Here is a 19084-nt window from a genome sequence, read left to right as displayed (position 1 = left end):
TTTGGGTGTGGGTATGGGTGTTGCGTGGGTATGGGTGAGTGTGGATGTGTATATTGTGTGGTTGTGCATGGGTCTTAGTCTGGGCGGTATGGGGGTGTATGTTGTATGGGTGTGGCTGGGTCTGAGTCCAGGTGTGTGTGGGTGTGTGCATTGCATGGGTGTGGGTGTGTATATAATGTGGGTGTGGGTGTCGGTGCACAGCTTCCAATATGAAGCCTTCTATTGCTGATGGGAGTGGTTGGGGACTTGTGACTGGTCACCCCACAGACCCTGACTTAGAGCAGAGGGTTAGAAGCTCCGAGGACTCTGCCTGAGGTAGCAGTGACACTGACACGGAGTGTCCTGGACCTGTGTGGCTTGAAGAGGTGGCTGTGGGGGAGTTGTGGGAGCGAGAAAGCACTTGGTCCAGGAGACGCCTTCGGGAAGATCAGCTCCCTGCCTCCTTACAGGCTCCTTCTGTGCCACACTCCAGCATCTCCTCACCAGGGCACCCTGCGAGAACAGAGGTGGGAATCCCATCCCCCACACCAGGGTCCAGTCCGGAAACCCCAGGGTCTGAAGCCAGACTGCTGGATGCGCAGCTACCTAGCAGCACCACAGAGACTCCGTATCACTGGGGCCTGTTATCCCCCAGGATGCCCAGGGTGGGGAGGGGCCCCCTGTGATGCCCAGAAGCTGCTGCCCACCAACCGCAGGGCCACTCCTGCCTGGGCTCGGGAGGCTGCTCACCTGGAAGAAGCACCCCCGGTGTCTGAGGCTGTGTCTCATCACCTGATGCCACCTCGGTGTGGCAGGGCATTTGCTCCCCACACGGCCAGGCCTCCAGCACTTCTTAGGAGGCGGGGAGGACTGAGCTTGGGGAGCATGGGCCACCTCGGCTATCACACACGGTCTCGCTGGGTTGGCTTCATCTCTTCAGAGTGCAGTTACGGACACCTGTGGGCATCAGCTCCTTCAGCTGGCTCCTGTCTTCAGAACCTTTTGGGACTTTTTGCCCTTGTTATTTAAGTGGTGAACACATTGCAGCCTGGCCGAGCCATTTGGTCATTGTCCTGGTGGAGGTGAGCTCACCAGGGCCTCCCCAACATCACAGAGTGAGACCTTGTCCCCAAGTGCAGCACGTCCCTGCTGGAGGGACAGAGGATGGGAGCGTTTCTCCCCACTGAGCTCCTGTGGCTGCAAGCTTTGGTCAGTCACACACCCATGACAGTCCCCCCAGGATGTTTCATTAGCAGTGGGCCTCGTAATGAGAGTGACCGGGGTCCTCTCCAGCAAGGCCATCTGTTACTATTCTCCATGGACTAATAGAACATCACTCCTAATGATTGTAACTTAATGCTGCCTGTCATTTTGCTAGAAAAGGTGCTAATATTTCAGACATTTATAGAGCCTTCAATGCTCGTTCTCAGCTCCAGGCCCAGCCATGTGTAGCACCTTCGTTAGAGACAAGTGCAGGTGGCTGGGTGGTGGACAAGAGGCAGAGTTGCTGCAGGTTGGGCTAGACTTGGGACAGCAGGAAGGTGGTTGTACAGGCCCAGGGTCACCCCTGCCTGTGCCTCCAACAGACACTCTGGCAACCCCACTAGGAATGGGCCAAAGACGACCTCCCATGCCCCATGGGGTCTCAGGGGCTCCACATGTAAAGGGCTCTACACCCTTAGAGTGGCTGGTGGGCAGATGGGATGTTGGCATGACTCTCCACACTGCTCTCTGAAAATGCTGCTTTGAGTTGGCAAAGTTACATTAGTTGTTTGAAGTTAACGTTGGTGAGAAAAAGCTTCCTCACACTGTATCCAGGCCCTGCAGAGGGACAGGTTGCCCTGCCCCGGCCTCCTGTCCAGCATCCACTCAGGACTCTCACCTCTGAACCCAGATTTGGGCTGCTCAGAGGAGATGGCGGGAGCTGTGCTCCTGGGGAGAGCGCAGCATGAGTGGCAGTGGCAGAGGCAGTGGTAGCAGCCTGGACGGGCAAAACCTGTCTTCTGCATCCTAGCTGGGGGAGGGGGAGAAGGGAGGGCTGTTACAGTTTAATTCTGAGGTTCAAATAGCCTAAAGGAGAAACAAAGTGGCGAAGCTGCCTTTCCCTCTGCCTGTTCCTATAACCCTGAGTGGCAAAGGGGCAGTGGGCATGGTGGGTTCCAGAGCCCAGTCCCTGTGGGGTACATAGTCTCCTTTCCAAGTGCTGAGCCTTCAGGACCAGACCCTGACGACGGCCTCCTGCTCCCCCAGGAGCCCCTTCAGAACCTCCATTCCCTGAAGCCAGAGGACTCAGGATCCCCAAGAAGTGGCCCATCAACAGGGAAGGCACCCTTCCTGCTGTCACCCTGGACTGTGTCCCCACCTCGTCCCACAGCCCCTGCACTCTGTCCATGTTGAAGATGGCTACTGGCTGTCCTGTCATTGCCATTGGCTCACTGTCAAAAATAGCCCAGTGTTTGTGCAAGTCCTTTAGTGAAGTGACAGAATCTTTCCGCTTAGTAAGAAGAAAAACATGTCCAGAGTGGCTGGTGTTGGCTTTGGGGACAAATCTCGGGAGAGTGGTGTCTCTCACCCATGTGGGCCCAGGACCCCTTCACACCATTAGAATGACAGGACCCCAAAGAGTTCTTCTATGTGGCTTATCCTATTGATAGTTACCATAATTTAAAAATATTTAAATTTATTTTTAAATGACAGTAATAAACCATTGCATGTTAACATAACATCTGAATGAAAAACATAACTATTTCCTAATCAAAAAATAATTCGCAGAAGAATGACACGGTTTCACATTTAAAAGACTTTTCTTAAAGTTCAGCTTATAGATGACAGCCGGGATCTCCTATCTGCTACCATTCAAACCCACTGGCTGCTCTGGGTGGCATGTGAGGTGGGGTGTCCCACAAAGGGGGATGTCCATGGCCTCTGATCACCTCATCCCACCAAATCCAAGAACCGTGTGTCCAAGGCTTGAGGGTCAGTAACGGAATTGTTTGTGCTGCTCGCCAAGAGTGTTCTGAAAAGTAGCTGGCTCTGTGACCACAAGTGACACTGAGGAAGGGGGTGAGTGCCAGTGACACAGCCCGATTCCCACTGCACCCACACCTGCCCATGGTGCAGCCTCAGCCCTGTGAGGACCAGACAGCATCTTAGTGTGGTTTTGAATGTAGTGTCTGCCTTCTGGACCCTGAAAGGGCCTTCAGGACCCCAGTGGTCCACACACCACACTAAAAACCAGCCAAAAGCTAGAAATAACCATGGTGTGCCACTGGCGGGGATGGACGGCCACTGGAGGGGATGCCACATGACAGTGCACCCTAGCATGGCCCTGTGAACAAACCAACTCGTATGCAGAGAGGATGCTGCCCAGCTCTGTCTGTGTGCACATTGCTGCAGGCAAGTCTGGCTGGCAGTGCTGGGGTCAGTACCCTTGACCTCCCAGGCAGTAGGAGGAGGACCTGGGGCTGCTAGTTGTGCCAGTGGAAGGGTGAGCGTTGCTGTGCTGTGGGTGTGTTATGCTTGAGCATGAAGTTGACTGAAAGGCCAGGAAAGGGTCAGAATCCTGGCTCCACCTGTCTAAACTTCTCGACCTATTTACCGTCCTCAGAAAAGCAGATGAGGAATCATAATACCAAATTATAACTTTTTAAATTTTTATTTAAATATATCTTTATTGATTTCAGAGAGAGGAAAGGAGAGGGAGCGAGAGAGATAGAAACATCAATGATGAGAGAGTCATTGATCGAGCCCGCAACCCGGGCATGTGCCCTGACCCGGAATCAAACCCTGATCGCCTGGATCCTAGGTCGACGCTCAACCACTGAGCCACGCCCGGCTGGGCCCAAATTATAACTTTTTTAAAAAGACAAAAATATGCATAACAGGGGGATAAACCACACCACGCCCATCTGACTGCATGAGACTGTCTCTCTTCAACAGATACATTTATTTTTAAGTTAAGAATTCGGAGGCTCTTTTCAAATGTTTTGTGGGCCTTGACTTAAAGTTTGGCCATCTATAGATTCTTATCTAAAACAACAAGTATAAAATTGTAAAATCTGTGCAGAAAGCATAAGCTCCCTGCTATTTGCCAGGCCTGGTGCACAGGAGGGAGCAAGGACATCTGTCTGTCCAGCTGGTCCCTGAGCCCTGGTTGGACGCTGCCCACGCAGATGTTCAGGATGGAGTGCTGAGGGGTGGTGGACCAGAGAACCAGTTGTAGGAAAAGCAGGCAATGCCCGGGGGCCCTGGGGTGCAGGTTCACTCTGCCCAGAGGTGGGGCCAGCACCTCCAGCCTCCCTAACCTCCAACTCTCCGGATGTGACATTGCTGCACTTAGTAGGTCAAATGTTGCCAGGTCCTCCTTCAGCTTTTTCTTTGAGTCTAGTGATTTTTCTTTTCTAGGAGTTTCAGTAACACCTGGTGTTTCTGAAACCACATATTTGAGGCTCAGGTTGTGAACGTGGGAATAGGCTCTAGTGACACCGCCCTCACTTTCTCTGTAACCAGGCCGGCCTCTGGCAGGGTGCTTTGGAAGTCACCATGTCAGCTGCCATGTGCAGGACTGTGATATGGAGACGGTTGCCACTTTACCAGCAGAGTTCGAGGGCCCTGTCCTCACCCTCCCTGAGGGGCATAGCAGCACTCATTTTCCTGTCTCCTCCTAGTGGAGCTGGTTCAGGAAGGGCTGCCCCCCCACTTTTCCTGCTGAGATGGGGTGGCCGGAGAGTCTGGCAGATTGAACCTGACCAGCACAGCAGGGCTTTGTGTTGTGGGCCTCGGGGCCTTGGTGACGCCCCGGCCTGCCCAGCCCGCTCACATGGAGACCTGAGCCTTGTTGGTAGGGCTGGTCTCCCAGCAAAGGGGCCACTGCCCACATCCTGAGTTGCAGGGAGGTAGGGGGGAGGGCAAGGCCCCGAGGACAGGTGGGTGATTGTTAGCTTTATCACCCTGCCATTCATTATGGCGACTTTCCCCCCCCCCGCTGTCCCAAGTCCCCACCCTGCGTGGGGTTTGCTTTCAGATAAGTCTGAGTGCACAGCAAGCACCATATTAATCAATGTCAGCTCCCAAGGGAGCAGGCCCCGGCACTCTGCTGCGGGGCCGTCCTGGGCAGCGCCTCCTCTGCCACCCACACCCAGCGCCTAGCCAGGGAGAGGAAGGACGTGGCACCGCCTGGCTCCCCTCCTCCAGGCCACACTGGCCTACCCGAGACCCATCCAGACCAGCAGCACCCTGTAGGCTCGTGGACTGGGCCTGAGAGTGGCTGGGGAGCCTCCAAGGCTATGGGGGTGAGGGACTGGCCATCGCTCTGGGCTCTCAGTCAGGTCCCCACCTGGGACAGAGAGGGGGCAGACCCAGCGCTCTCTGAAGGCCCCACGGTATACACGGGACCGTCACTCAGAGCTACTTAAAAGTAACCTTTGGTGTGCTGTTCAAACCAGGACCTGCTGGATTTACACTGCACCTTGGTTCTGGGGTGCATCCCCTTGATGGGGGGCATCGTGGTGCAGCTCAGATGGGACCCAATTGCAGGTGGTTTCTGAGAGGGGGTTTTCTGTCGTAGGAACAATGTCTCGGCTACGACTGAGTTTCCTAGAGCAGGTGGTTCCTAGAGCAGGTGGAAGTCAGCCCTCTCTGTCCAGACTGCATCTCCCAGTGGCCCTCTGCAGCCCAGCTCCTTTGACTCCTGGCAAGCATATGTGGCCATATACCTACCCCTCATCTGAAGCCCCAAACAAGGCAGGGCTGGGGCCAGGGAGCCACATGGCTGGACACCCTCACAGTGCCACAGGGCAGCGATGGAATGCTCTGGAGGCATAGGAAGTACCTGACTCAACATCCGGCCACCAGAGAGCACTGGGCTGCAGGTGGGGAGAAACAGGACATCATCGGGACATCCCAGTGCCACAGGTTCTCTTCTGGGTAAAAGACCCTCCCACTCCCTTCCAACCTGCAAAGACCAGCTGGTGGTGGGCTCAGCGCCCACAGGCCCAACCTGGGGGCTGGCAGCACCCCCACTTCTTACCCACGTTGGGGTCACTTGTTGGTCAGTTGGTTGGCTGTGGTGGCTGCATTCCTGAGGCCCCCCTTGGCCTCTTCCGGTGGCCAATAAGGTCAGTGGAGTGAGGCCTGTATGGCCAGGGCAAGGACAGTCTCCACCACAATGATGACCCCCAAGGCTGTGGCTTGGGCACCTAAATGCTTCCTGAGAGGAGAACTGAGATGGGAGCAGGTTGTGGGGACGAGGGCCTGTGGCCATGTTGGGCCCCAGTGTCTGGAGGTCCCTCTGGGCCAGAGCCCCACAGCAAAGTCACCTGCAGAGTCACTGGGGTGCAGGTGGGGAACTGGGTACGTCAACGTTACTAGGATGAGTGAGGTCCTGATGCCATTTTTTCCCCATGCAGTTTTAATTGTACTTTAGACCATGTCCAAAAACAAAAGCAAAGTGTAATAGATGATCCTGTTTCTTTAAAGGAATTGTGATATTGAAATTTTGTTCTAGAAACTTCTGTACGGGTATTCTTCCCCTGGATGACATTGTCCATCCCAAGGGGTTTCGGGAAAGAATCCAAACAGCCCTCTGTGGCCCGCAGAGCAGAGGCCAGAAGGGGCTGGAGCCAGCAGCTCTGACCTGCCTGTGTCCTGTCTCCCCAGCTACCCATACAGTGAGGACTCCAGCCAGGGCAGGCAATACATGAACACCCGGTGCCCCGCCTGGTGCGACCGCGTCCTCATGTCCCCGTCTGCCAAGGAGCTGATTCTGAGGGTAAGTGGTAGGCAAGCCCTGGCCTTGTCCTGTGGGGCTACAGGCAGAGCCGGGTGTCTGGGCCCCTGTGAGATCTGATACTGGGAAATTTTCAGGTTTTCTGTAGACTCTTGATTTTCCAGTGTTTTTCAATTCCCACATTTTAACACAAAAGGAATGTTTTCAAAAGAATCATTATCTGAATAGGTTTTGTCAACCTTCTCAATATAATCATGAAAAACTGTAAGAATTCCAGCATTGATCACCCAGGCAGCAGCCTGCCGCTCAGTGTGATGTGGGCAATGGTTAGGAGAGGGAGGGACTCCATGACCCCACCGCCTCAGGCCATCGCCAGACCCCAACTCCTTTGTTTTGGGTTCCAAGTCCTCCCCTCCAAGCCCCCTGGGCTGCTCCAACGGGTCCTGTCGGTGCTCCTGTGCCAGACCCTGTGCCTCACTCAGTGGGTAACGGGTTGCAGGCAGGAGGGCAGAGTGCCCATGTGCTGCCCCAAGTGCCACACCACCACCCACTCACCTCCCTTCCTGCCCTGCTCCACATACCCCATGACCCCTGCAGCCCCTGCTAAGAGGCCCTGCTAGCCTTTTCAATGAGGATTGGGCCCTGGATGCCCTTCCCTGAGCCTGAGCACCCTGGGGGGTAAGCCTGGGCTCACTGGGTCTGCAGGCTGTCTCTGAGGGCCGGGACCCTGGAACCTTCGCAGTCCCCGGCCTGTGCGCAGGGCCTGCCTCGGCCCTCACCTGTCAGCTCCAAGCACATGGGCAAGCTGAGCACAGGCTGCCGGCCAGAACAGGTGCTTTCAGGAATGAGACAGGTGTCACCTACCTGGAAAAATGTTGGAAATCAAGAAAAGTGCATTTTGCACTAAGACAGCTCAAGAGCGTAGATGGATGAAGAGGGCTGGCGGGAATCCCACGCCGCCTCCATGCCTTCAGCCAGGGCTCCAGGCAGTTGAGCAAAAGGCCCCGTTTCAGACTCTTACACTCACATCTCCTGTTCGGGGTGAGACTGGACCCTGCAGACACGGTGGGGCCGAGCTGGGCGGCGGGCGTTACAGGCCGCAGATGCGCCAGGCTGTTCGCAGGCCTCATCCATCATGCCACGCTCGGCTTCCTCATGTTCCGGCTGCCTCCCGCCAACGACGCTGAAGGTGGCGGGCGCGGCAGGGCTGCCTGGCGGCCGGTGATGGATGCTCAGCGAGGTGTGCCGCGCCCCCGTCATTTGTTTATCTGTCTCAGGATTATGCAGTTGGAAACCTACAATTTTATGCTGCCTTTGTAAATTACCACGCCACCTTTGATGAATGTCCCCACTTGGTTGGGGTGGCGTTGCAATCATGAGGCATGGAAGTGCTCACTTCCTGGCAGGTGAGCAGCAGCAAAGTAAATCTGGCCGTAAGCTTCCTGCTGCATTAAAGATAATTCAGCTTTAACTGTAGAGTCTCAGATGTTTCAGCTGTGGATAGAAAGTCCCCGCCCCGTCAGAGCTGACTGATTACCAGGAACAAGCCCTTTACCCTCAAACCCAAAGTAAGGTGTCTGCCAGGCACAGCAGGCGGCGGGCACAGCAGTTCATGACTGTGAGGGTCCCACCGACTGCAGTGGGCTTGGGGCACCATGCCTCCCCACAATCCAGGGCCAGGCGCCAAGGTGCAGCCACGGCTGCCAGAAGCTTCCACCCACCACCCACCACTCTCACGGAGCCTGTGGACTGCCACTCTGCTCCCCAAGGAAACCCCATCATTCCTTCCCATACCATACCCTCTGTTTGCTTTTCCCAGTCGGAGAGCGAGGAGAAGGTTGTCACCTACGACCACATCGGGCCCAATGTCTGCATGGGAGACCACAAGGTGATGTGACCAGGCTGCGATCCCGGGGCTGGACCGGCGGAGAGGGCGGCGGGAAGGGCAGGCTGCTCACGGCCTCCTCAGTCTGGCTTCACAGAATAGGCCGAGTTGTCTGTCTTTTCTTAATTTTAATAAAATACCAGAAGGTAGGTAGATAAGTAGGTAGGTGGGTAGATAAGAAAGCAGAAATGACTGGTCACAATAGAATAAAATACACAGTTCAACTACTTGTAAAAAACAAACAAGAACTCTGTCTCCACAGATTATTTCTGTAGCCATTTCTCAAGGTGCATTTGACGGGTTTTATTGTCCTTATGCCGAGCCAGTCTCAGCAGGCAGGTGGTAAGTGAGTGTCACAGGTCAGCGCTTCAGGGACTAACTTTGTCCCTGCACCTGAGCCTCAACTAAGGGCTGTGCTGGCAACAGGTGGTGCTCCCCCGCCCCCTCAGGCAGACTAGAGGCCTCCACACTTTCCTGTTCTGGAGGCCCCTGGGTATGAGACGCAGCCCCTACGCTGGCACCGGCAGGAGCAGACCCAAGCGAGGACAAGAGCTCTGCCACACACGCACACACCCCCCATTATTTGGGGGCATAGCAGTCTTTAAATCAGTTTTTACATTAGTTTTTATCTGGAAATAATACCTCTTTACAAAACACGAAGGCACTTTGCCTGGAGCCCCTGGTCGTCCAGCCCGGCTTCATTTCCTGTCACCCGGGTCCCGTGCGCGACAGGGTAACGCAGCCTTGGCCTCGAGGTCACCAGCTCCTCGGCTCAGGCAGCCCGAGAGGGAGGGCGGGCGGGTCGGCCGGCGGCTGCCCGAGTCCTGACACCCTCCTCTTCTCCCGCTGCAGCCCGTGTTCCTGGCCTTCCGCGTGGCGCCCGGGGCAGGTAAAGCTCACGCACACGTGCACAAGTGTTGTGTCGTGCAGTGACGTGTGGTAAATATGGCTCCTTCCCTTGAGTTCACCTTTTCTGAGCTTTTCCTGGTGTGTCTGTCCCTTTAACAAACCACTGGTTCCGCTGCAGGGAGGCGATGCCAGCGACACGAGAGGACCCTTCGCGAGCCCTGCCTGTAGCGTGAGGAGCAGATGGAAGTCGCGTCCATTGAAATCCACACTCAACAGCTGCATCGATTAACCCGCCCGAGCGCCACCCGCTAGTCGGCTGGCCCACACTTCGCTTCAGCCTCCGGCCATCCGGGGGAGCCTCACATACCTCACTGTCTTGTCTGTTCATGTGACATTAAGTAGAAATATTGGGTTTTTTAATAAGTCACAGTCCTGTTGCCAAAACTCTAATAGACAGCAGAGATTTCGTATTTTAGACTTCACGGTTTTCAGTTTGTAATGATCATCAGCGTGGGAACCCCATGGGTATCAGACGTCCCCTCTGCCAGCTGGAGGTGTGCCCGGGGCGGGAGCAGGCTCTGTGCTGACTCGGGCAGCATGGCCACTGTTAGGACAGCGAGGGCCCTGGTGTCAGCCAGCGGCCCCTCCCGTGTTGTTCCCTCTACTGCCATGTACATGGTTTCTGAATCACACTGCAGCTGCTTCCCAGTTTTATATATAAATATATATAAATATATACTTTTTAAAATAATTTATAAATCTTACCAAAACTTATGCTAAATGTACTTTCTAGTATGAATGCTCGAGCGTGTCGTATCAGCGGGTAGAATTGGAGTCTAGGAGTTTAGTTATGTGAACATCACACACACACCTGCAGAACGGGTGACGTGACCTGGCAGCGCATCGCGGGTGGTCAGCGCCAGCACCTGGCTACACTAGCAGCCGTTGCTCCTCTGCCTTCGCCTGTGTTAATATTAGACCTGAATGTGAAGGTTATAGCCAGCTTGGGTGTACCTTTTAAGAATTTTGTAAACCGTTTTGTCTGTCTTTTGTTACTGTTCTATGGTGCCAAGTATTATACATAAAACAATAATATCATGGGAGAAGTAAAAATAGCCTAGTCTGCTTCCAATAGAAATTGCTTTTAACATGGGCTGTATATAAAACATTAAGTGAAACAGAACTGTAAACGTCCTGGGCTCAGCTGCAAACGCCCCGCGTAAACCGAGCTGCCCACACGCCCCCCGCAGAGCGAGCGCCCGCGGGTGAGACGTGCGTTTATTTGTCTGCTCTAGAACACTAAGAAGTCCTGGGCTGGGAGGCCGCAGGCACACACTTGTGTTAGGTCAGTCACTACCAGTGCAAGTGATGTGGGTCCACTTGCCGAATCTGTGTTCTTGACTGGGATGGGGGTCTGGGTCAGGGCTGCGGTCACTGTGCTGTCCACTTCCGAACGGCGATTCTGTTCAGCGGGGTTTCAGCTGTTGGTCACAGTGGAGGCCTTTAGAAATGACCGCTCCAGTTCCTAAGCAATAAAATTGATCTTGGTGAACGAGTCCTGCCTGGCTTTGTCTCTCTTCCTTCCCCGTTTGTCCTCTTAGAAATGCTAAGTGATGGGACGCTCCCCTTAGCCTGTTGCAGACCAAGCTCATTAGAAATCCTGGAATTTCATTCCATCAGATACCGTCACACAAACCTAAGCCTTGAGTTGAAAGCAGAAAAATAAATCTTTTGGCTTTCTTACCTCCGTGGTAACTAATAGGATTCAGCCCTCGGCATTTTTACAGGAGATTATGTAAATGCACGGATTTCCTCAGCCCTGAAACTGGAAATTCCTTTGCTCTTAACTTGTGATGAGGGAATAGTTCACTTGAAGAAATAAAATAAATTTTCATACTGCTCCCTTAGAAAGGAAGCAAAACCAGCCAGTCGTTCCTTAGAAATGTCTGTTTTTTCGGTTGATGGTACAGCCATGTGGCAAAAAACAGAAAACTTCAGCCATTTACATTTCTCTCAAGAATTTTCAAATCCTCCGTCCAAGAGAAATCAGAGTAACAATCATTTATATTTAAAATTTAAAATTAGTGCTCAGTAGTTATGCCCAGTAAGATGCAACATGCAGAACCCGGGCCACAGTCTGTTGTAAACGAGACAGAGTGAGGGTGGCGGTACCGGGACCAGCCCCGAACCCGCAGGAGGAGCCGGCAGAGAGGAGGCATCGGGGAGCCCCTGCGGACGGCTCCGCGCGGTTCCCCGGGAGCACGCACCCAGGGGAGCCCCGGACCCTGCGCGACCGACGCGACTGGCTGTCCCCGGGGCAGCGTCTTGGGTCTCTTCTTAGTCCGCGTTTGAGTTCAGTAGTGCTTCCTACTGGGAAAGCATCTGCAACGGAAGCTGAAAGGCCATGCTGCAGAGGAACTTAAAACCCCGCTTATTTCACCCGACGTGAGTTCGGGGCATATTTGCAAATACTCAGCTCCTGGGGCCACGGCAGTTTCCATACGCAATCCGAGCAAATCAGGCCGGATGGAGCCGACGGCGGGGAGGGAGTGGAGTGAGCCCCCGAAAGTTTCAATCCGCCCCAAGCCTCCGCCCAGGCGGCCCCAGGGAGGAGGGGCTGGGTCTCACCTGCCGGCGCCGGCGGCCCGCTGCGTCCCGCTCCTCGAGGCTCCCGCTGCGTCCAGCGGCTCCTTCCCGCCGAGGGTCCGCGGGCCCGGGGGGAGGGGCCCCGCGCGCTGCGCCTCCGCCGGTCCGGCTCCCGCCGCCGAGCGGCCCGCAGCCTCCGCTCCGGGGCGCGGGGACCGGGCTGCTGTCGCCGCGCACAACCCTCGCAGGACCCGGGTGGCCCAGAGACAGGACGCGGAGGAAGAAACACGCGGTGCAGTCGGGAGCCGTGGCTCCGGCGGGACGTGTTAAATAATTTATTGATGATACAAAGTGATTCCGCCGAGCCCGAGCCGGCCGCTTTATAACTTATTCTGTAAAAATATATATACAACTCCGGCTGGGGAGGGGGGGCCGCCGGCCGCGCCCCTCCCTGGCCCCGCGGCTCACAAGGCGTCCCCCGCGCCGCCGCCGCACGGGCTGACCAGCGCCAAGTTCGAGGGTTTGTGCTTCTTGAGCAGCCGCGTGATCTTCTCGTCGTCCGAGTTGGGGTCCAGGGGCCGGTTGTATTCGTCGTCCTCGGCGTCCGAGCCGCCCACCTTCAGCTTCTCGGCGTCCGAGTCCTGCTTCTTCTTGGCCGACGCCATCTCCGCCGCGTGCCGCTTTCGCCACTTGGTTCGGCGGTTCTGGAACCACACCTGGGGGTGCAGGGGGTTCGTCAGGCGGGGCCTCCCAAGGCGAGGCGCCCGACTCGCAGCGCGGCCAGCACACAGGCCCCCGCCCCGGCGGCGGGGCAGCCGCGCCTTCGGGGCTGGGTCGAGGCGCGCGAGCGGGCGGCCGGCCGGCCGGCCGCTTGCGCACCGTTCGCAGGACGCGGGCGGGAGGGCCCGCCTGGCGCAGAGGGACCCAGCGGAGCCGCCGGGCCCCCGCCTCACCTTGACCTGGCTCTCGGTCATGCCCAAGGAGTAGGCGAGACGCGCGCGCTCCGGCCCCGCCAGGTACTTGGTCTGCTCGAAGGTCTTCTCCAGCGCGAAGATCTGCTGGCCCGAGAAGGTCGGCCGCGAGTGCTTCTTCTTGCCGTCTTTGTCCAGGATGCCGCCGGCCTGGGCTGCAGGGGAGAGCGTGTGAGCGCGGCCGCAGCCCCCGCCCCGCGCCCCGCGCCGCCTCCCGCGCGCCACTCACCCGGGCCGGCCAGGCGCGGGTCCCTCCAGGGCGAGCCCTGGACCACGCCAGGCCAGAAGATGGGCGGGCGCCCGGGCAGCTCGGCCAGCGGCTTGGGGTAGCCGCGCGCCACGGCGGCCGCGGGCCCGAAGTAGACGCCGGCCGACGAGGCGAGCCCGTTGAGACGGGGCAGGCCGCCCAGGAGGCCGCCGCCCGCCGCGCCCACGGGGCGCCCCAGGATGTCGCTGATGCCGTGCGGGGTGCCGAGCGGCAGCTGCGCGCCCAGCCCGCCCAGCGCGGGCGCCTTGAAGCCCGCGGGGCCCTGCAGCGCGTAGGGGAACAGCGACGTCTTCATCTCGGCCATGTTGTGCAGCGCGGCCAGCGGCGCGCTGCTCAGCACGAACGCGCCCGGGCGGTTAGCGTCCATGGGCGCCGCCGCCGCCGGCCCGGGCGCCCATCCGGCCCGGGAAGTTCGCGCGCGGCCCGGGCGGGCGCCGCTGCACGGGGCGCGGGGCGCGGGGCGCGGGCGGGCGCCGACGGCCCCGGAGGGCGCGCGCGGGGCTGGGGCCGGGCCGGGCCGGGCGGCGGCGGCGGCGGCGGAGGGCGGCGGGCGCGGGCGGCGGCTCCGGGTCCGGGCGGAGCGGCGCCGCGCGGGCCGGGCGCGCTGATAACCGCGGGGCCCCGGAGCGGCGCGCGCGCTGATTGGCTGCGGGCGCCCGCGGCCCGGCCATTGGCCAGCGCCCCGCCCGCCGCGCGCCCCCGCCGCCGCGCACTCCATGAAGGGCCCATTAGCGCGGCAGGTGCCTTCCGGGCTGTAAATTTGCCCGATTTATCTCCCCCGGGACGAAATAAATCCCGTTGGATGGGAGTTTAGTTAGGCAAAGCTTTTAATGGGGAATCAGGAAAAAATACGAGAGCATATTTTATCGCCCGAAAGAATGCAGATTTGAGGATCCACCCCGCAGCGCCGGGCGCCCCCCATTCGGCGAAGCGCCCCGTGCGGGAGGGCGCCGTCGGGGGGCTCGGCCGGCTCCCCGGCCTGCGGCTCCCGGCGGCCCCTCACTCAGGTCGCGGGAGGACCGCAACCATCTCCGGGAAGACTCCCCGGGATGCAGACCCGCGGCGGAGGAAGCGGGGACTCAGAGGCCAGGGGCCCCGCGGCCGCACTTGGCCCTCGCGAATCTGCTCCGCTTTTACTGGCACACGGCTGGCGCGGCGGCGAGGCCTGTCCCGGGGCCACACGCGAGTCCGCAGACTCACGCGCTCTGCAGGGCGGCTCCAGGCCCCTCCCCGTCCGCGGGGCTGGCCTCCGCCGGCGGCGGGCTGGAGCGCGGAGTAGCCCGGCCTCCCGGCCTCCCGGCTGCGCGGGTCGGGCATTGGTCACAGCTCGGTGCTGGGGAGGCAACCTGACCCGAGCTTGCACCCGTGCCCACCCCCACTCCCCCAGCCCAGGGGCCGTTCCCTGGTCAGCGCACCCGAGCTGGGGGAATGGGGGTGCTTGCAGGCTCCGAGCCCTGACGCCCAAGGCGTCCAGAGCCTCCACGTGGGTTCGCGCCCCAAGCGCGGAGGCAGAAGTGCGGCCTTTAGACGGGCATGTGGGGCCCGTGGTGTCCTCTAGGTACCAAAAGCGCGCGTCCCCAAGAACCGATGTGGGTTCAAACAGGACCGCGGTGGGCGCCGAGCGCCGGTGGAGAGGCGCTGAGCAGATGCCGAGCGGCGGCGCATCCGCCCTTTTCGGTGGCGCTACGCGTTAATTAACAAGTGGCCGATACTGATACTGTTCGCTGCCCGTTTGGGGCTGCGACGCGAACCTGCGGGGATGCTCAGCCGGTTCGCGGCGGGGGCGGGGGCGGGGGTTGGGGCGCCAGGCCGGCCTCGCGCGGCCCGTCGTCAACGACTTTCCCGTTTCGCCCCGGCCTCCAGGGTTTCGGTGGCGCGCACGAAGGCCGCCCTCCGGGCTCTGTGCAGGGATCCAGCGCCCGCTGGCACCGCGACCCTCGGGGGTCCATTTTCGTTTTGCGCAGTTGGCGGCGGGGTTTGAGTCCCGACGCCAGACGTCGGCTCGGAAAGCCGCTGGCCGCGCCCTGGGCGGGCGTGGGGTGACCGCCGCGGCCTCGCGTGCGCTCCGGGCTGCCCGGGCTTCCCGGGCGCGGCAGCCGGGCGCAGGGGAGTCTCTCTCCCCGCTTCCTCGGCCCGGGCGCACCCGTGGGATCCGGGCGAGGCTGCCTTCCCCCCTCCCCAGGCAGGCGCCAGGCACCCAGAGCGCTGTTCCCGCGCTTCCCGCAGCGCGGGGCCCACCCGGCCTGAGACCCGCCCCGGTCTCGCTCGCGCCCCACTTTCTCGGAGGAAGCTACAGTCTGTATGCGCCCCCGGAGCCCGGCCGCAGGGTTTGGGCTCCCCAGAGACAGCGGCGCCGGTTCCAAGGCTCGGGCCCGAGGGAGGCGGGAGCTGCGGGCGTCGCGGCGGGGCCAGGGGGCGGGAGCGGCGGCCCAGCGGCCGCGGGACCCTCCTCGGCGGCACCGAGCCCACCCAGGGCCGCAGCGGCAGGACGGTTCCCTGGGGCGCGCCTGGGCGGGACCACGGAGCCAGCTACCCTCCGGAAGGGTTCCCCAAACCCTGGCTCAGGGCCGGAGGGACGCCCAACTCCGAGCCCCGAGCTTTGGCTCCTTGCACAGCCGGGAGGGAGCCTCGCAGCCCTTTTTCGCCGCCGAGGAGAGAGGCCCCGACGCGCTGCCCTGCGCCCCAGCGACCCAGGCCCGGCTTCGCGGCCGGGCTCTCCCTGGCTGCGGCCCGAACGCTTGGGGTCGGGAGTGGGACTCGGGTCTCCACCGGCCGCATCGCGCGCCGCTCTCCGGGGAGCCCGGGCCGGGGGTGCGGGATAGGGGGCTGGGTGTGGTTCGGGGGCGCCAGGAGTGCGGGGTGAGGGCGCCCACTTTTCCGCACTCGGTGCGCGCCCAGGCGCCCTGCCCTGCGTTTCCCGCGGGGCCTCCCGGGCCCGGCCCCCCACGCGCCCCGCCCCCCCCGGATGCCGCGCACGGGGCGCCCGCCTCCCCGCCCCGGCCCCGAGCAAAGGCCGGTAACCGTCTTCCCTGCCCGCGGCCCTGGGCGCCTCGCTGCCCGCGCCCTCTGCACCCCCTCCCGGGGCGCCCGCCGCAGCCCCGCTTCCTGCGCCGCCCCCGCGGTGGGACCGGAGGGCCCCCCCCCCCCCCGAGGTGCGGTGGCCGCCGGCCAGCGGGAAGGAGCGCCCGCGGGGCTCGCGCGGCCCGGGCGGACCTGCCGGCAGGGGCGGGAGAGGTCGGTGAATGCCGCCTCCTGGTCCCCGGGGACAGTCCGCGGGTGAGGCGACCGGCGCTCCTGCGTCGCCAGCGGCGCGGTGGGGAAACGGGGGCGCCGTTCGGCAGAGGCCTGAGCCATTCCGCATTTATTTATTGGGCCCCTCATAGGTGCCAGCCGTGCCCCGGAGAACCACGGGAACCTGGCCCGCTCTGGCTCCCTCGCCCACCTTGCGGGAGCCTGGGCGATGCACAGGAAACGATGGCACTTGCCTCGCGCCTGCAGGGCCCAACCGGGGCCACGGACCCATAGGGCGTGGTGGGGGCCGCAGGGTTAGGGACCCAGAGGGCCAGCTGGTTCTGGGCTTGTGCAGATGGCGAATCGCACCCCCTCCTGAGCAAAGGGACCTGGGCAAGTAGCAGGACAGGCACTGAGGCCTGAGAGAGCTTCGTGAAGGGGGCTTGTCAGTGGCCAGGGCCGTGCACTGGCTCCCAGAGCCAGGTGGGTGTGCGGGAGCCAGCCAGCCAACCGGGAGGACGCTGGGTCCTTCTCTGCTTTGGGGACAGATGCACACGGGGCAGATGTGGCCGCGGCCAGGTGCCTCATACCACGTCCCCCCTCTGCTGACCCACACACCTCCGCTGCTTTCAGCTGCGGCTCAGGCCAGCATCTTGACAAGTGCCGTGCCTCTGCCCTCCTGGCTCACCGGGCAGCCCCACCCCTGGTCTTCCTCCCGGCCTTCCAGGTCCTCCCTCAGGACCGCCCAGGTCTGCTGCCCAGACCTCAGCCTCAAGCTTTCCCTGCGAATGGCCCAGAGGCACCTCCTTCCTTCCCCGGTGTCCTGCAGGGTCCCTGGTTCAGGACAGCACCCAGGGGCCCAGGCTGTGAAGAGCTGGAATGAATGAATGAATGAATGAATGAATGAATGAATGAATGAATGAATGAATGCTTGAACGACTTCCCAGCAGAAGTAGCGAGGAGCTCCAGGAGAGAACGTCCTACGTGGGTCTGGTTGAGCCAAAGGCTGCCCCCCACCCTGCCTCAGGCCCACCTGCCCTCCCCGCTTTGGGGAGCCTTTCCTGTGTGTGCCGTTGTGTTCAGCTTTCCTGCTTCTGAGAGACTTGTGGCCACCTGTTGCCTGCAGCCACACCCACGCTGGGCCGGACATGACTCTCGAACCTACACACTCAGCAAGCAGGGCCAGCACCCCCCTCTGACGAGGTCCCCACTGAAACCTCCCCCACCCCACCCCATGCCCTTTGCAAATGGGAGCCAGGCGAGGGGGATGCAGCAGTTACCTAAACCAGGAGAGGCTCCCAGGAGGAGGCAGCTGGCTGTTGTGACTGCAGAGGCCAAGGCCCTCAGGGAGACCGTCACACAGCGCCTCAGAAGCGCTCTCTGAGGTCCAGAGACTCTTGTCTCCTTCAGGAAAGGACAAAGGGAGGTGCCGTAAATCACAGCGCAGAGCTAATTCCCCTGGGGCCTTGCAGGCACCAGGTGTAGGATCTCGGGTAATGAGCTCTCTCCCGGGGCTGCTCTCCAGGGGGCATCTGACCACCTGCCAAACGCACTAATTGAGCGCCCAGTAAAAGATTTGTGTCAGGGCGCCCGCTCCGCGCTTTTGCAGATGGACCGGAGCAGCATTGGCCACGTGGGCGCTTCCGGAAGGGCTCCTGGCTGTCATCCAGGCCAGTCTCTGTCCCAGGTGGAGGCTTCCTGTTGCAGAGGGTTGGGCTGTGCCGTGGCCAGCGCCTCCCCCCGGGTGGGTGGCCTCTGCGGTCCCTGGGTGTCCCTTCCTGACCGTGTCTGGGTGCCCAGCAGCCTCAGCTATCCCTGGCTGTGCGGAAAGGGCTGCCCACTGCCTGCCTGGCCTGAGCCCTCTGGTTGAACTTCTCTGTCCACCTATCCCCAGGTCTCTATGAAATACCTGTGGCGGAGTGAGGAGGGAGCTTCCCTGCAGGGGGGTTGGCAGGGGGCTGGGGAGCAGGGAGCTGACAGCAGGCAAATTGCAAATCGATAACTGAGTCTGACAACTGTGCCCTTAGTTATTTACACTATGAAGTGACTGGGGAGGGGCTCGAATCCCAGAAGACCAAAGGTTGGGGGAGAGCTGGGGCTATTTGAACCCACCCATGATGCCAGTCGCCAAGGAGAAATCCAGGTGCCCACTGGGGTAGGAGGTCCCCAACTCACTCGGTGTGTGGCGCCTCCAGGTTGCCCTCCACACTGGGCCCCGTGTGCCCTAGAGCAGGCACTGCCTTCCCCATGAGGGTTCCAGGAAACACTTAAGGCCCCAAAATAAGACAAACAGAACCCAAAGGAAAGGCCACAGGGTGGGGTAACTCCCGAAGGCCCACCTTCCAGACCCATCACGAGACATGACAACAGTCACGGTGATGCCAGAAAAAAGTGTAAAATATTTGCAGGGTGATGAAGCCCATCATGAGTAGGACCTGGCAGTAAACGGGAAACTGGGAGGAAGGTTTCATGCCTGTGACAGAAAAAAACTGGCGTTCCCGTTACACAAAGAACCAGAATTAATAGCAAAGCGAGGAGGGCGAATGGTGACCAAGCAGCCCATGGGCAGGAGGTACAGTGGCCACTGG

At 60.3% G+C, this 19084-nt stretch overlaps 2 protein-coding genes across 3 annotated transcripts in view; one reads left to right on the top strand and one right to left on the bottom strand.

Annotated features, from left to right (window-relative positions):
• Positions 1–10698, top strand: part of INPP5A (inositol polyphosphate-5-phosphatase A) — a 133738-nt gene extending 123040 nt beyond the window's left edge. Inside the window, exons 13-16 of one of the 2 annotated variants that reach the window (XM_016206368.2) lie at positions 6637–6748; positions 8526–8594; positions 9444–9480; positions 9619–10698. In XM_016206368.2, the coding sequence (XP_016061854.1) occupies positions 6637–6748; positions 8526–8594; positions 9444–9480; positions 9619–9668 (268 nt within the window). In that variant the 3' untranslated portion in view covers positions 9669–10698. Of the gene's footprint in view, positions 1–6636; positions 6749–8525; positions 8595–9443; positions 9531–9618 lie in introns of both variants that reach the window. The other variant, XM_016206369.2, reaches the window with a different exon arrangement.
• A 1792-nt stretch (positions 10699–12490) lies between these two features.
• Positions 12491–13632, bottom strand: NKX6-2 (NK6 homeobox 2). Its single transcript, XM_087824189.1, has 3 exons — positions 13227–13632; positions 12980–13152; positions 12491–12742 (listed from the first exon to the last, which is right to left on the bottom strand). Exons 1-3 carry the CDS (start codon positions 13630–13632, stop codon positions 12491–12493), a joined length of 831 nt encoding a protein of 276 aa, XP_087680315.1.
• Between the last annotated feature and the right edge of the window lie 5452 nt (positions 13633–19084).

The sequence above is a fragment of the Miniopterus natalensis genome, chromosome 14, assembly GCF_054644295.1.
Source record: "Miniopterus natalensis isolate mMinNat1 chromosome 14, mMinNat1.hap1, whole genome shotgun sequence".
NCBI lineage: Eukaryota > Metazoa > Chordata > Mammalia > Chiroptera > Miniopteridae > Miniopterus > Miniopterus natalensis.
Note: the sequence above shows the minus strand (reverse complement) of the source record. Positions and strands in the feature narration are given on the sequence as shown.